Here is a 13,776-nt window from a genome sequence, read left to right as displayed (position 1 = left end):
GCCAAGGGGAGGAGGCTATCGGCCATTTTTCCTTGATTCGACGCAGCAATCAGGCAGCGGGACAGCAGGACTCTGTGGAGCGAGTGAAGAGACTGTACCGAGCGGGGTGATGTCATTCTGGGCACTCTTCTGTCGGGCCGGCGATGCGCCGAGACGATATGCGTATGCTGGAAGCATGCTGTTGGAGTATGAAGGATCAACACTGAAACCCCACTCGGTCCAGCGCTGCATTCGCACTATCGAGACGGGGTTGGTTCACTTGCAAGAATGGTAGGGGCAGCAGTACACAATCGAAGAGGGTGCGTGATTGGAAGCGGCTTGCAGGAGAGTCAAGCCAGGAGGACGCCGATGGGCGTGAGCGGCGCATCTGGGCATCCGGGAAACTACTCGAATCGCTGTTGGTGCTGGATAAGTTGGACGAGGGATGGTGCATGCTGAGACACATGCTGTTGTGACGATAGCGCAGATATTGCATCGAATGAATGCGCGGCCCGACAGAAGGCGATCGTGGAGACTGGAGAGCGACCCACCCTCTTCATTCAGAGGTTGTTGGGGGGTCGCCGCTGCACATGGTTTGCTGGTCGCAAGCCATCACAATCTAGCGAGTGCAAAGTGTGTCAAGTCACGACCCAGCGCCGACGCGCAGACCCGAGCGAGAAAACCGCAACCAGAGCCGTATCCGATGCGCTTACGCTTGCAACTGCACCCGGACCCGTAGCAAAAGACACATGCAGGACCGCATCGACCCGTGGCCGCCTTGAGACAGCCTCTCGCCACCACCCTGGCTGTCTCTGGCCGCTCGCGCTCACATCTCTCCACCGCGGCAGCCGCGCGGCCCTCTCGCTGCGTTCTCGAAATTCGTCTCGCCCGAGCGAGAACGGCCAACGCGCGACGCGCGACGCGCATGTCGGAGTTTGAATGTGCTGCGCATATGATCTTGTGCGACAGTGTCGTGCGAAGTCGGGCACACAGACAGCGCCGCGCGGCTTGTGGGAGCGCGCCGGTCCCCGGCCCCTGGACAAATCTGCCGCACACACAGACTGTGTCCAGACAGCTGCCTGTGCCGCTCCTCTGCCGCACACAAACAACGGCAGTCCATGGCACCGTGCCACAGCGAGCACACACACACACACGGCGATCGACCCAGTTCCCACCGCCGGCAATCCATGGCAAGTCGGTGTTTTGGTCTCGGCCATGACGGATATTCACAGACGCCGATGAAGCGACCATGTGTTGCAGCAGCTTGCGCGCTTGTCAAGAGCGATGCCGCCAACACAGGCCCGTCGATTGTGTCGATCTGCCTTGCAGTCTTGGCGTGGCACAGTGGGAACATGGTCGTCGCTGCTGGCTGCCTTTCCTCCCGGAAGCATCCAAGGTGTTTGGAGCAGAGGGCGCGGCCCCATGGATGCCCCTCGATGATGCTATTTCATTGGGGAGATGTCCTGTCTGAGCAGTGCCGATCCAGTTCCGTGCTCTGCAGTGGGGCTGCCATCCAACCTGACGCCGGAGACGATGGGCTGCTCCGGTGGACACATCCCAGCCTGACCACGAGTTACGTCGTTTAGACGCAGATCCTGGTGTCCCACGATGGCATGCGGCTGCGAGCATCCGCGGACGTGTATTGTCGAGTGGGTGCGTGGCTGGCCAGGATACTTGCGTCCATATCAGCAGTGCGGTGGGTGTTGTTGTGGGTACTTTCCAGCATCGCGTGGGCAGCGATGGACATTGATCCTGGAGAAGCAAGTTGCCGCCGCTGAGGCGACATCGGCACCAGCACGACTGAATGCCACAGGCCGGTGGATGTGCGTGGGAACGGCATGAGGAGCGAGGGGGGGGGATCGCAGAGTGCCCTAACCCTGTCAGCCCGCCCGTCCCTGCACTTGGCCGCTCTCGTTCATCTCGGGCAAGAGCAAAAACCGAATTGCGGTGCATCCCGGTGCCAATTCGCCATTGACCACTGCAAACCCCCTGTCTACAGTTGCATCGACCGGCGAGCAGACGCAGATTGCCGACCTGCGCTTCTTCTCCCTGGCAGAGACGGCGCTCGCAGACACTCCCGCCTTGCATGCCTTTGGTGCCCTGCATGCCTGCTGCGCTGCCTGCTCTGGATTCCACCCACAACCCTACTGCTTCTCGTCTCGCCTTTGGCCTCGTCGGCGGTCCACTTTCGGCGCTCTCGAGTGCTTCGCATCGCCAACAAAAACCGCCATCGCTTCCCTTTTTCCCTCTCTCTCGCTTGCCCGGCTGGTTGGTCCAAGACCCATCGCCCACCTCCACTGGCCTATTGCATCTGCATCTCTGTTGTTACACCTCTGCTGTTGTTACATCTCTGCTGCTATTATCATCGCTGTTACCGCCTCTGTCGCTGCGAGAGCCACTCCCTCCCCAAGCAGAGTCCACCGAGCCAGTCCCGCAACTCTGTCGCCTTCGTTCTCGGGCCTGGGCTCTGCCATCGTCTCCAGAGATCATCTGCATCGATCGTTTGCCGATCTGTTCGTTCGTCTCTGACCGCTGCCTCCCTCCTCCCTTCGATCCGTCCGCGTCCTGCTCGAGATCCATCGGTGCTTTCGATTCCTTTTGTCGGCACAACACCTTCCAAGTGCGATCGATCCCCGTCCGTTATTGTGCATCGCCGAGAGCGCCCATTCCCTTCCCCTCCCCGACCTGCTCGCGGGACGCCCTCGCCGATTCGCCACCCGCTTTTGCTCTGCGCTTGCTCCCGCCGCCCTCCGATTCTTCTTTCTCGTCTTCACCCAGCGCTGTCCAGGTGCTGCTGCCCTCGGGTTGAGTCTTGCTCACCTCTTCCCTTTCACCCCTTTCCTCCCTCACCCCCTCTTCCCTCACTCCTTCTTCTCCCCTCCCGTCCCCTGTTGGCTTGATCTCTTCGGGTTCTGGCCGTCTCTCCATCCCATCTCCTGTCCACCCAAGAATATCACCCCCTCCATCCCATCCCATCCCATCCCTTCGTCGTGAAGCCAGCCTTCCACTCTCGCCAATTTATGTTCGAAACCGCCAAAGACACAGCCCTTGGTTTCTGATCATCCACCCCCTCCCTTCCTCATCGCTCGGTTCTCGATGAATCCTTACTATCCATACCCTAATGAGCATCGTCGTGCGCCGCCCCCTCTCGCTCCCAACGTCCTAGTTGTGCCAGCCCCCCCTATGCCCTATCCCCCTCTGGCTCCTGCCATCAGCCCCGACGGCCTGCTGTACGGCATCAATACCCCTCCTCTCAACCCGGCCTGCTTTCCTCCCCAGGCCAGTCCCTATCCCGTCTTCCCACCCCAGCCTTACCCCATCGGCGCCCTGCACCATGGCCCGCCCATGCAGCGCATCCACTTCCCCGTCGGCAATCCCTATCCCTATCCACCCATCCAGTCCGTTGTCCATCGCCACCCCGGTCCTGTCCGCGCCGCATTCCATTCCGACCGAGACGGCTTTCACAGTAGTTCCAAGCAAGGCTTCCGAGTGAGGGGCGGTGGGGTTGCCTCCACAAAGTCCTCACACTTTGGAAACCGCAATCCGCAGCACCACCCGAGACGACAACATCCTCATCCCAAGAACGCCTTTCTCTCCAATTCAGAAGAAAGTATGGCGTCCTCCAACAGCAGCCATCTCCAGAACGAAGGTTGGTCCCCCCTCTCTGTGCGCCCGTGGTGTCTGGCCCGGCCTGGCTGTCGTTGACTGTGAGGGTCCGCCATCGGTATTGCGGTGGCACGCGGATATGCTCTGTCGATGCGTCGCATGGTGGATGGGGCAGCCCATTCAACGAGGAGCCGCTGCTTGATTCGTTTCGAGACCCCTGCTCTCCTCATGAGGATGTCCTTCGCCACGATGCCCTGCCCATGATACCCGTTCCTTTCTCTGATCTGCCTGATGCATCGTATTCCTTGATAATGGATGACCTCGGCCGCCTGACCTTGTATCTGCTCGTTTGCTCTTTGCAGTGGCAGCATCAGTCTCAAGCCGTGAAACGCTCTCCAACCCCTCCCTGATTGGCGACACCGACAGCGACATCATCGAGGAGACTCTCTCGATGACCGGATCGCTGGCCGAGACCGCCACCACCCACACCGACCGCTCGGTCGCAACCACCAACTCGCTCTTTGACTGTCTGCGTACCCAGTCGTCGTACTCGTCTGCAGCCGCGAGCGAACCGTCCAATCTGGCCCGGCGCCTCGAGCAGCGCCAGAAGCAGATTGACTTTGGCAAGGTACTGCAGCCGGCGCTGACGTGCACAGCATTTGTTGCAGGCTGATCCACGTAGACGCTCGGCGATGGCAACTCATCATGCCACTCGCTCCGTTCCTGTGCAGAATACGATCGGATACAAGCGCTACCTTGACCAGGTGCCAAAGTAAGTGCATCCGACCTCGCTGCTGCCACCAATCGGATTCATATCTGCCCAAAAGATCTCTGGGCCTTTGGATTACCGCTCGCTTGACCGCCGTCGGTGGTTTGGTCGCCGCAATCGCATCCATGCATTTGACACTCGTCCCATGACCGGTCTCGCAGGGAAAAGCGCAAGCGGGGCGAGCCCCAGACTCCCGATAAGCACATGAACTGCAGCAAGCGATGCTGGGACGGCATGATCCGCTCGTGGAGGCGGAAGCTGCACGAGTACGATCCGCCGTCCCATGCCTCGCCCGGCGAGCCCAGCGACCTCGCCGATGTCTCCTGCTCAATCGCCTCACCTGCCAGCGACGGCGTCGGTCCTCTGCTCGTCTCTAGTGGCTTGGGCGACGCCGACTGTTCTCCTGACTCCAAGACCCAGACGCCAAACTCGGTCAAAAGCGTCCTCGACGGCAGTAGCTGTGACTACTCTCCAAGGGCCATACGAAAGACCAGACCGCGATCGCGGAGCGACGAGATGCATCTTCGATCCTCGCAACTGGCTGACGATTCGCTCGCCGGCGTTGCTGCCCTGAACCTCGAGGAGCTCTGCAACGACTCGGACCTGTGGCTCCCTCCCTCGCCAACCCCCAAGCCCCGCGGTCACTGTTGCTGTGCCGATCATCCATCGGGCGACCTCTCCCCAACACCTCGACCCACCCCCGTCAACGCCGCGCGCTGTCGCTCTCCCTTCATGGGGTCGGATCTTGCTTCGTGTCCGCCCCTTGCCCTTCCCTCGCCCGATTCCCATCGGGCCAGTCCATCAGCTACGTTTATGACGCGTGCCGACAACGACGCCGACACCATCGCTCTCGCCCATGCGGAGACTTTACATCTCGCCGCCAGTGCCGATGCCGCCGACGCCTCGGGTGACGCTGTCGATTTTCGTTCGTACGTGGACCAGTACGTGCAATCCTTCTCGCCCTCCAAGCTCTTGAAAAAACGTTCGTCTTCTATGGATATCGAGGATGGGCCCGAGATGGCCCAGAGTCCTCGCGCATCACTGCCCGAGCCACCGTCGGAAACCCGTGCTCACGACGCAAGTGAGATTCCCAACGAGCTAGTCGATCGAACGAGGTAAGGAGCGACCTTCCGCCACAATGATTTGAGCAAATGGCGCAGTTCTGCATGGCTGGATGCTGGGGGCTGCCGATGAGTCTATAGTGACGCGACATCTATGATTGCCCAGGAGTTCATGTCCCTTAGCTTGTATACTCACCAGTGTCTGATCAACAGGAACGTGTTCCTGACCAACGGCATTGTGCAGGACCTCGAGTCCTTTGACTCGGTCGTCCAGCAGTTTGTCCGTGATGCCGATGACTCAGCCAGCGACTATATCCGGGACGGTCGTCAAGGACCATCGCCCAAGTCCCACACCTCTGCCACCGTCGCCACCTCCGATACCTGCAAAGTGGTGGCCGGCCCATCTTCGACCGGCCCAAGCTTACATTCGTTCTCGACAACGGCGCCGGGCTACACGCGGCACAACAGCATGCCCTTGCCGGACGATGTCTCTCCCTCGGCGACCGTGGCCTCGTCGGCATACTTCAAATCGCAGAAGACCGCTGTGCGCGAAGCAAGGTCGTTGACTGTGGATCACAGCGCTAGCGACGAGGCTGTCGAAGGCGTTGATGTTTTCTGGCGATAGACAAGCCCTGCATTGTCAACTATCAATCGGCGTGGTCTGAAGAATGGCTTCGTCCCTTGTCCGTGGTCGACCATATCTTCGCCATGCAATCATTTCAGTTGTGTCGATAGCCTCGATCCTCAAGACCCTCGAAGCAACACAGCCTCACACTACATCCGAGGCGTGGCGGGCTGGGCAGACCCCGCTCTACTGTCTCTGTGGCTGTTGCCGAAACCCTTCTATCTGGCAGCCTCGCTGGCGGTCACGACTTTATTTGCATTTGCAGTCGCCGGGCCTCCTCTATCCCCGAGTCCGATCCAGCAGCCAGAGGATATCGCCGCTGCAACCCGCAACTGCCGACAGCACTTTCCCATTCCACCTCTCAAGCCCATCGCGGCTCTCACATGTGCGCCACCATCTCCCCCTCTCACCCTTGCAATTTGATGCTCTGCGTTTCCTACCCCTTGCCTTTCCTATATCTCTGCTTGTTTGGATCCGTTCTGTGTTCCTTGCGTATCAAAGAATGAACAGCCATCATCGCCCCATGTTTCTCGCTTCCCCCCTTTCCCAACTTTCATCACTCTCCTCCACATCCCCTTGCGTTCTCTCCTCCCCCTCCCCTTCCCCCACCCGCAATCGATGAGTACTATGTTTTGGTTTAGAGCAGTCGCGAAGCAGCCAACACATGGCGGCTATCGTGTGGCTTTGGCCACAATCTGTTGAGTAAGAATCGCCCACTATCCCCTCTCCCAAAGAGATCTGACCCAGAGATGCATGCCGCAGACGAGGCTTGCAGTCGGGAATCACCAAGGGGTCTGTGGATAGCGATGTGGCTTGCTCCGGGATTGCTGGCTTGCTGTGGCCTGTGGCCTGTGGCTCGAGTCACAACCAGATGTTTGCCCACATCTCGATACGACCTCCCCGCTCTCGAGAAGACCCGCCATCCAAATCGGCACATTCATCCAGCTTGCCTTGCCCGCCTCCGCCGCAGGTTTCTCCTCCCAACCCATGTCCTCCTCCCGCCTCGCCGTCTTGTTTCTTGCCGCTGGATATGGCTCGCGCCTCCAGCGAGATATCCGAGCCGACGCTTCGCAGCAATACGCTCATCTGCTGGGCATCCCCAAGGCGCTTTTGCCGCTTGCAGGCAAGCCGCTGATCGAGCACTGGCTCGAGCTCTTCCGGGCCCTGCCCACGGCGATCACGGCATCGAACGGCGCAACGCTCGAGTTTGATGCTACCCGCGACTGCTTCATCATCTGCAACGACTTTTTCCACGGGCAGTTCCAGGCATGGGCACAACGGCCTGGAGTGGGTTTCCCTCCCGGCCAGATCCTCAACGACGGCTCGACCTCGAACGAGACCCGGCTTGGAGCCATCCGCGACCTGGCCCTGGCCATCTCGACCTTTGGCCTGCACGAGCGCCCCGTGCTGGTCGTCGCCGGAGACACCCTCTTTCTCAAGTCGTTTTCGCTCGAGGCCTTCCTGACAGCGGCCCTGACGAGGCCAGACTCCGAGGCCAGTTTGGTGACCTGCTACGACATTGGCTCCGAAGATACCCGCAAGACCGGCATTCTCGAGATCGATGGCGATCGCCGGGTCGTGGGCTTTGTCGAGAAGCCAGAGCCTACCGAGACGACCTCCCGCCTGGCGTGCCCGTGCTTTTACTTTCTGGCACCTGCAGCCCTTCGACAGCTGGATCTCTTCCTGGAGCACAAGAAGCAGCTTCATGGCGGAGACCAGGAGCACGGCTCGGATGCGGCGGCAGCGGTTCCGTGGCTCGAAGAGATCGATGCCACCGGTCGGCTGTTGGCCTGGCTCATCCACCAGGTCGACGTCTATGCCTCGGAGATCGAGGGACGTCTTGACATTGGCGGGCTGGCATCCTACATCGATGCCGAGGCATACATGAAGAGCGACTGAGGAGCCTCTGTTTCGCGGGTGTATTTTATTGTCTGTGTTCCTGGCAGCATCGCATCTCGGTGTAATACATGTTTGGGTCGTATGGCTATCGAGAGGGATAACAGATCTCGGCATGAAGTTCCAGCCGAACCTCGTTGGCGTGATATTCCAGCCGAGCCTCATCGACCAGTCCCACTTTCATCGGAGCGGAAACATGGAAAAAGGGCATCTCATTCACAGCCCACTTGCAGACCACAGAGCACATGGGGCCAATGCTCCAGGATTCGTCGCTCGACGACGGGGGCTTCATTGCTTGATCAGCTCCAGGAACTCGGCCCTGGTTTTAGGATTTGCGCGGAACTCGCCGAGCATGCACGAAGTGACGGTCGAGGCACCAGGCTTCTGGACACCGCGCATGGTCATGCACATATGCTCGGCCCGGATGACGACAGCGACGCCCTGGGGCTCCAGAGCGGCGTTGATGGCCTCGGCAATCTGCTTTGTCAGGCGCTCCTGGACCTGCAGCCGGCGGGCAAAGATCTCGGCGATGCGGGCAATCTTGCTGAGGCCGACAACCTTGCCGTTGGGGATGTAGCCGACGGTGACGGAGCCGTGGAAGGGAACCATATGGTGCTCGCACTGCGAGAAGAAGGGAATGTCCCGGACAATGACCATCTCGTCGTGGTTCTCGTCAAAGACAGCCTCGTTCAGGACCGTCTCGACCGACTCTTGGTAGCCCTTGGTCAGGAAGAGCAGGGCCTTGGCGTAGCGCTCGGGGGTTTTGAGCAGACCCTCGCGGGAGGGATCCTCGCCGATGCACTCGAGGATGGTCCGGACGGCGCCCGAGAGCTTTTCGATTTTCTGGGCTTCTGAAAGGGCCGGCTTGGCGTCGGCAGCATGGGAGGTGCCGTTGCCCAGATGCTGCGGATCGCTGTTGGTGGGAGACATGGTCGGGTCGGGTCGGGTCGGGTCTGGGACAATGAATTGGGATCCGATGAAGCAGGTTGTAAGTTGCGAGTCGAGGGGGCCCAGACTGTGACGAGAATCCTGGGCAGATGCAGGCTTACCAGGAGGAGAGATGGAGACGAAGGAATGCACAGCCAGGCAGCAGCACGGTGCAGAGCGATCGCGGGAGAGCAGCCGAGCAACGAGGCGGCTGGGAACCTGCGCTGGGCATTCAGCCGAGGAAGGAAATGTAATGCACATCCCCAAAAAAGCCGCACACAGACAAGGGCAGCCCACAGAGCACATGCCAGGCCGGGGTGCTGGGGGACGCTCGACTGGCAGATCGCACTGATGAATTGACCTGGTGAATCGCACCGGTGAATTGACTTGGTGAGTTGACCTGATGAGTTGACCTGATGAATTGACCTGGTGATCTCTCATGGCACTCAGTGCAATCTCGCTTGGGCTGGTGTGCTTGGACTGTGGCAGTGTGGCTTCGGCTGAATGGATGTGCGCAGCAATCACGTGCTGTCCACGCGTCTGATGCACCGCCACAGTGTGGCTTCGTTGTTGTTGTTGTCATTGATGATGGCCATGATATGCATAACGATGACCATGTCGCTATTGATGATGATAATGTTGTTCTTGACGATGATAGTGTTAAGGTGACGATGGCCATGACATTCGTCACGATGCCCAAGCCCAACCCGTTCGTGCTCTGATCTACGCTGTGTGGATCATCTCCCCCCAGATCGCGCACGGACCACATGAATCTCCATGTCTGTATGAATCCAGATCCAACCCACACCGATCGCGACCAGCAACCGACGATGATCCGCCTGTCGCTCTGCTCGCCAAACTCAATCCAACGCACAGCCCTCGTCTGTATCCGCTCCCCACCACAAGCGCACACGATCGCACAAGTGTCTTTCGGCTTGCCCGATGCGGCGTCTTGCGGACATCCCCGTCGCGTTGCCAATCGTCCATCCAGCGCACTCCTCCCCCGTCCATCCAACGCAGCCACCCGCTCGCAGCGCCGTTGGATTGCTGATCCGTTTTCGTCCCCCCCCTTTCGCCTATAAATGCCGGCGTTTTCCTCCCCCGGTCCGGATCGACACCGCCGCCGTCCTTTCCTTTGCTGACGACCTCATTCCCCTCGCCGTCGCTCTCCGCCATGTCCTCCGAGCACACCCCCCTCGTCTCGCCTCCCCAGGCTGTCTCGGCCTCGGCCTCCACCACCGTCACCATTCCTCCTGCCGCCTCGGCTGCCAGCAAGAAGCCGGCCCAGGCCACCACCACGCTCTCGGCCCTGTCCCAGATCCGCTTCACGGACCAGCTCTACATCTTTGGCGAGCTCATCAAGAAGAACGTCTTTGGCTGGGTCAACCCCGCCCTCGACGATCGCCGCTTCCCCCTCGAGCAGTTCATCAAGGTCAACTCGACCCTGCCGTTGAAGTACTCCAACTCTGTCAACTCGTCCCTGATCTCGGGCTTCTGGCAAGACTTTGAGCATCCCCAGCGCAACTGGCCTGCCAGTCCCTTCCGCGAGGCCGACGGCTCCAACAACTCGCACATCTATCCGCACATGGGCGCCTCGGGAACCCCGTATGCTCGCACCGTCACCCCCTCGGTCTATCCGCTCAAGTCGTCGCTCCCCGACCCTGTCGAGCTCTTCAACGACCTGCTCCGCCGCCCCGAGGACGAGGCCTTTGAGCCCCATCCCACCCACATCAACTCGCTCCTCTTTGCCTTTGCGACCATCATCACCCACGATCTCTTCCGCACCAAGGCCAACTCCCCCGGCATCAACGAGTCCACCCACTACGCCGATCTCAGCTGTCTCTACGGCGCCAACATCGAGGAGCAGACCAAGGTCCGTCTCGGCCAGCGCGGTCTCCTGAAGCCCGACAGCTTCACCGACATGCGCCTCCAGTTCCACATCCCGACCACCTCTGCCCTCCTCATGGTCTTTGCCCGCAACCACAACTACATTGCCGAGAAGCTGCTCAGCGACGAGGTCAATGTCCAGCAGGAAAACTGCCGCTTCACTCACATTGCCGGCCCCGACAGCCCCCGTCTCAGCTCCAAGAAGACCGACGAGCTCGTCTTCCAGACTGCCCGCCTCATCAACGGCGCCTGCTACGCCACCATCATCCTGCACGAGTACATCAAGAGCATCCTCGACCTCGACATGAACACGGGCTACACCCTCAACCCCGGCATCAACCCCCCCGCACCCAACCCCACCAGCGGCAACGTGCTTTCGCTCGAGTTTGGCTACATCTACCGCTGGCACGGTGCCATCAGCCAGCAGGATGCTGAGTGGCTCAAGCACGTCCACATTGCCGAGTACATGACCCTGCGCAAGAAGATGCTCATCGAGATCGAGACCGCCGATGACAATGGCACGCCCCTGGACAAGAAAACCATTGCCCAGAAGCACATGGCTTATTTCTCCGACCTTATGCACCAGTACGGCTACACCCGTGAGGAGCTCAGCCTCGGCCCCATCTGCATCGGTCTGCACCGCAACCCGCAGACGGCCAAGTTTGACGATACCCAGCTCATCCAGATCCTGCGCGAGTCCATGGACAAGGTTGCCAGCCGCTTCGGACCCCGCAAGATCCCGGGCGAGCTGATTGACGTCGAGGTCCAGGGTATCCAGTCGGCCCGTCTCTTGGGCATGTGCACCATCAACGACTTTAGACGCAAGTTCAACCTCAAGCCCTACAGCTCCTACGAGGAGCTCATCACTTGCCCTTCGCGCCCCGTTCCCGACAAGCGCATCATTGCCGCCCTCGAGAAGCACTATGGCAAGAACGGAATCGAGCGGGTCGAGTTCTACCCTGGTGTCCTGATCGAGGGCCAGACCACCGGCGGCATCTGCCTGCCTTACTCTGCTGCCCGCAGCATTCTCTCTGACGCCACCAACCTCATCCGCAACGACCGCTTCATCGTCGATGGCATCAACCCGCACGACCTGACCCACTGGGGATTCGACTATATCACCAAGAGCGGCGACGACCGCCCCGACGGCTACATCTTCAAGAAGATCATCACCAACGTGTTCCCCGAGTGGGCCCAGAACTACGGCGCCGACGGACTTGATCGCCTGCGTTCCCCGTTCAAGTCGCTCTGATTGCGCCAGCACGATGTGACCCAAGTGGTGGTCCCCAAAGTCTTACAGTCAATCCAATAAAAAACGGGGCACCCGTGATTTTGACCATTGATCAAATATTTTGTTACGCAATACAATCGCGCGCTGGCCATGACCATTCTGTGATTTGAATCAAGGACGCCATTGTGGGAATCGCTTCCAGCTCAAGATGCGCTGGATGAGCACCACACCAAGTCCCAAGATCCCTGGGTTGGCTTCCTTCCTGCAATACATTCGCCATGTGTTCGATGGAGACATGCTGGAGAAACAGCTGTACTTCAGCCTGACCCGGCGATGGCGATTCAAGCGACTCGATCTCCACAGCAAGCAACAGCGCACCGTCCACGGAGATGTGCAAGCAAGTCATCGACCAGGCACCAAAGGAGACCGAAGTGGTGATTGCCTTTGGGAATGGATCGTGGAAACAGGGGAAGGGATATGCATCCAGCCCACGGAGACTCCGGTTTGCCAAGTACTTTGAGCAATTCCACCATCACCAGAGACGCCCACCAGACCGATCCGTCTCCAAGATCCATGTGTGCTCGGTGAACGAGTTCAACACATCCCAGGTGTGCTCACATTGACGGGAAGCCAAGCGACTCGAGAAGGTCGAGTGTATTGATATCGAGAATAGTTTGCACGAAGATGTCCAAATGCCGGATGCTTACAGCCACACTCTCACATTGCAACATCAATCCCGTCGACCGGGTGTGTCGAGACTGTGCTCTGGAACCAACAGGCATGGATTGATGTGAGAGACACCCAGGAACACTCTGTCCAGTTCCATTCCAAACAAACTGAGTCGATCAGCAAGCACTGACAAGTCTCAGGACAAGTTGGACATTGTCGAGCCCTCCACCTCCCACATGGCACTACACCTCGTTGATGCCATTCATGGATTGGAGTGGATTGGAGTGGATTCAGACAACTGTCCCAGACCGCACTCCCCATGTCCACCGGCTTGGTACTGCCCATCAACGCTACGCCATCCATGACATCCCATTCATCTGTCGATTTGTGCTGCCCAGCACACATCTGTCGCTGTAGGCCGATTCGGATGGAATCGTGCTGCACAGGAATATTGTTCTGGCTGGGTGACACCTGTCCCGAAACAGCAGGTCTGTGTGACGACGGTATCACTAAGCCACACCCCGTGGACGGTATCAGCGAGGAAGCAGCACATCGCCCCTCAAATACCCCGCTGTCGCCTCTGGTCCTTCGTCGTTGTTCCTGCTCTCTACTCTGCCTCGGCTGCCTCCCATCCTCGGCCTGTCTCCATCGCCCCGCTCCGCCTGCGTCAACCGAAACGATGGCAAAATCATCCCTGGTCGAGGAGGACCTCGCTCGCTTCGACCTGCTCACCATCCTGATCACAAATGAAGCATTCACTCACGCTGCGAGTGTACCTTTGCTCGCAAAACTAGTCAGGGTCTCAAAGCAGACTCGGGCCATCCTCGATACCGAAGAGGTACGGGAACGGTTACTATTCCCCACTTTGGGGATCACTCCCGAATTCCTGTTCAAGGGTGTCGATCCCTCCATCGATCGGTTGAAAGTGGCCCAAGGGCTCCTCTGTTATGCACTTCGCCAAAATCAGCACAGACCAACCAACTCATCGATGTTGGCGAAGGAGAATGAGCTCTGGTCTGAAGTCCATCGAGACAGGCCGTTTTTCGACCGAGTGCAACGATACTGCCAGGTGACCGATCCAGAGTTTCACTTCCCCGAGGACGCAAGACCAAATGGATACAAGCAG

The 13,776-nt window shown here is 59.2% G+C and overlaps 5 protein-coding genes across 5 annotated transcripts; 4 read left to right on the top strand and 1 right to left on the bottom strand.

The window, feature by feature from the left end:
• The first annotated feature begins 2,977 nt into the window (after positions 1-2,977).
• BJ171DRAFT_110414 (uncharacterized protein) lies at positions 2,978-4,435 on the top strand. The gene is made up of 3 exons (XM_053105444.1): positions 2,978-3,628; positions 3,948-4,213; positions 4,317-4,435. The coding sequence occupies exons 1-3, from the start codon at positions 3,076-3,078 to the stop codon at positions 4,359-4,361; spliced, it is 864 nt and encodes a 287-aa protein (XP_052971251.1). The 5' UTR covers positions 2,978-3,075; the 3' UTR covers positions 4,362-4,435.
• Positions 4,436-4,453: 18 nt separating this feature from the next.
• Positions 4,454-6,376, top strand: BJ171DRAFT_110409 (uncharacterized protein). The gene is made up of 2 exons (XM_053105443.1): positions 4,454-5,469; positions 5,629-6,376. Exons 1-2 carry the CDS (start codon positions 4,559-4,561, stop codon positions 6,038-6,040), a joined length of 1,323 nt encoding a protein of 440 aa, XP_052971250.1. The 5' UTR covers positions 4,454-4,558; the 3' UTR covers positions 6,041-6,376.
• A 391-nt stretch (positions 6,377-6,767) lies between these two features.
• On the top strand, positions 6,768-7,942 carry BJ171DRAFT_485649 (nucleotide-diphospho-sugar transferase; the record flags this gene model as incomplete). The annotated part of the gene is made up of 1 exon (XM_053109133.1): positions 6,768-7,942. Exon 1 carries the CDS (start codon positions 7,028-7,030, stop codon positions 7,937-7,939), a length of 912 nt encoding a protein of 303 aa, XP_052971249.1. The 5' UTR covers positions 6,768-7,027.
• BJ171DRAFT_485647 (GTP cyclohydrolase I) lies at positions 7,943-9,008 on the bottom strand. The gene has a single exon (XM_053109132.1). The coding sequence runs from the start codon at positions 8,864-8,866 to the stop codon at positions 8,225-8,227; it is 642 nt and encodes a 213-aa protein (XP_052971248.1). The 5' UTR covers positions 8,867-9,008; the 3' UTR covers positions 7,943-8,224.
• An 852-nt stretch (positions 9,009-9,860) lies between these two features.
• Positions 9,861-12,093, top strand: BJ171DRAFT_485645 (heme peroxidase). The gene has a single exon (XM_053109131.1). The coding sequence runs from the start codon at positions 10,038-10,040 to the stop codon at positions 12,000-12,002; it is 1,965 nt and encodes a 654-aa protein (XP_052971247.1). The 5' UTR covers positions 9,861-10,037; the 3' UTR covers positions 12,003-12,093.
• The last annotated feature ends 1,683 nt before the right edge of the window (positions 12,094-13,776 follow it).

The sequence above is a fragment of the Polychytrium aggregatum genome (genome assembly GCF_025602895.1).
Source record: "Polychytrium aggregatum strain JEL109 chromosome Unknown BJ171scaffold_2, whole genome shotgun sequence".
Classification (NCBI taxonomy): domain Eukaryota; kingdom Fungi; phylum Chytridiomycota; class Chytridiomycetes; order Polychytriales; genus Polychytrium; species Polychytrium aggregatum.
Note: the sequence above shows the minus strand (reverse complement) of the source record. Positions and strands in the feature narration are given on the sequence as shown.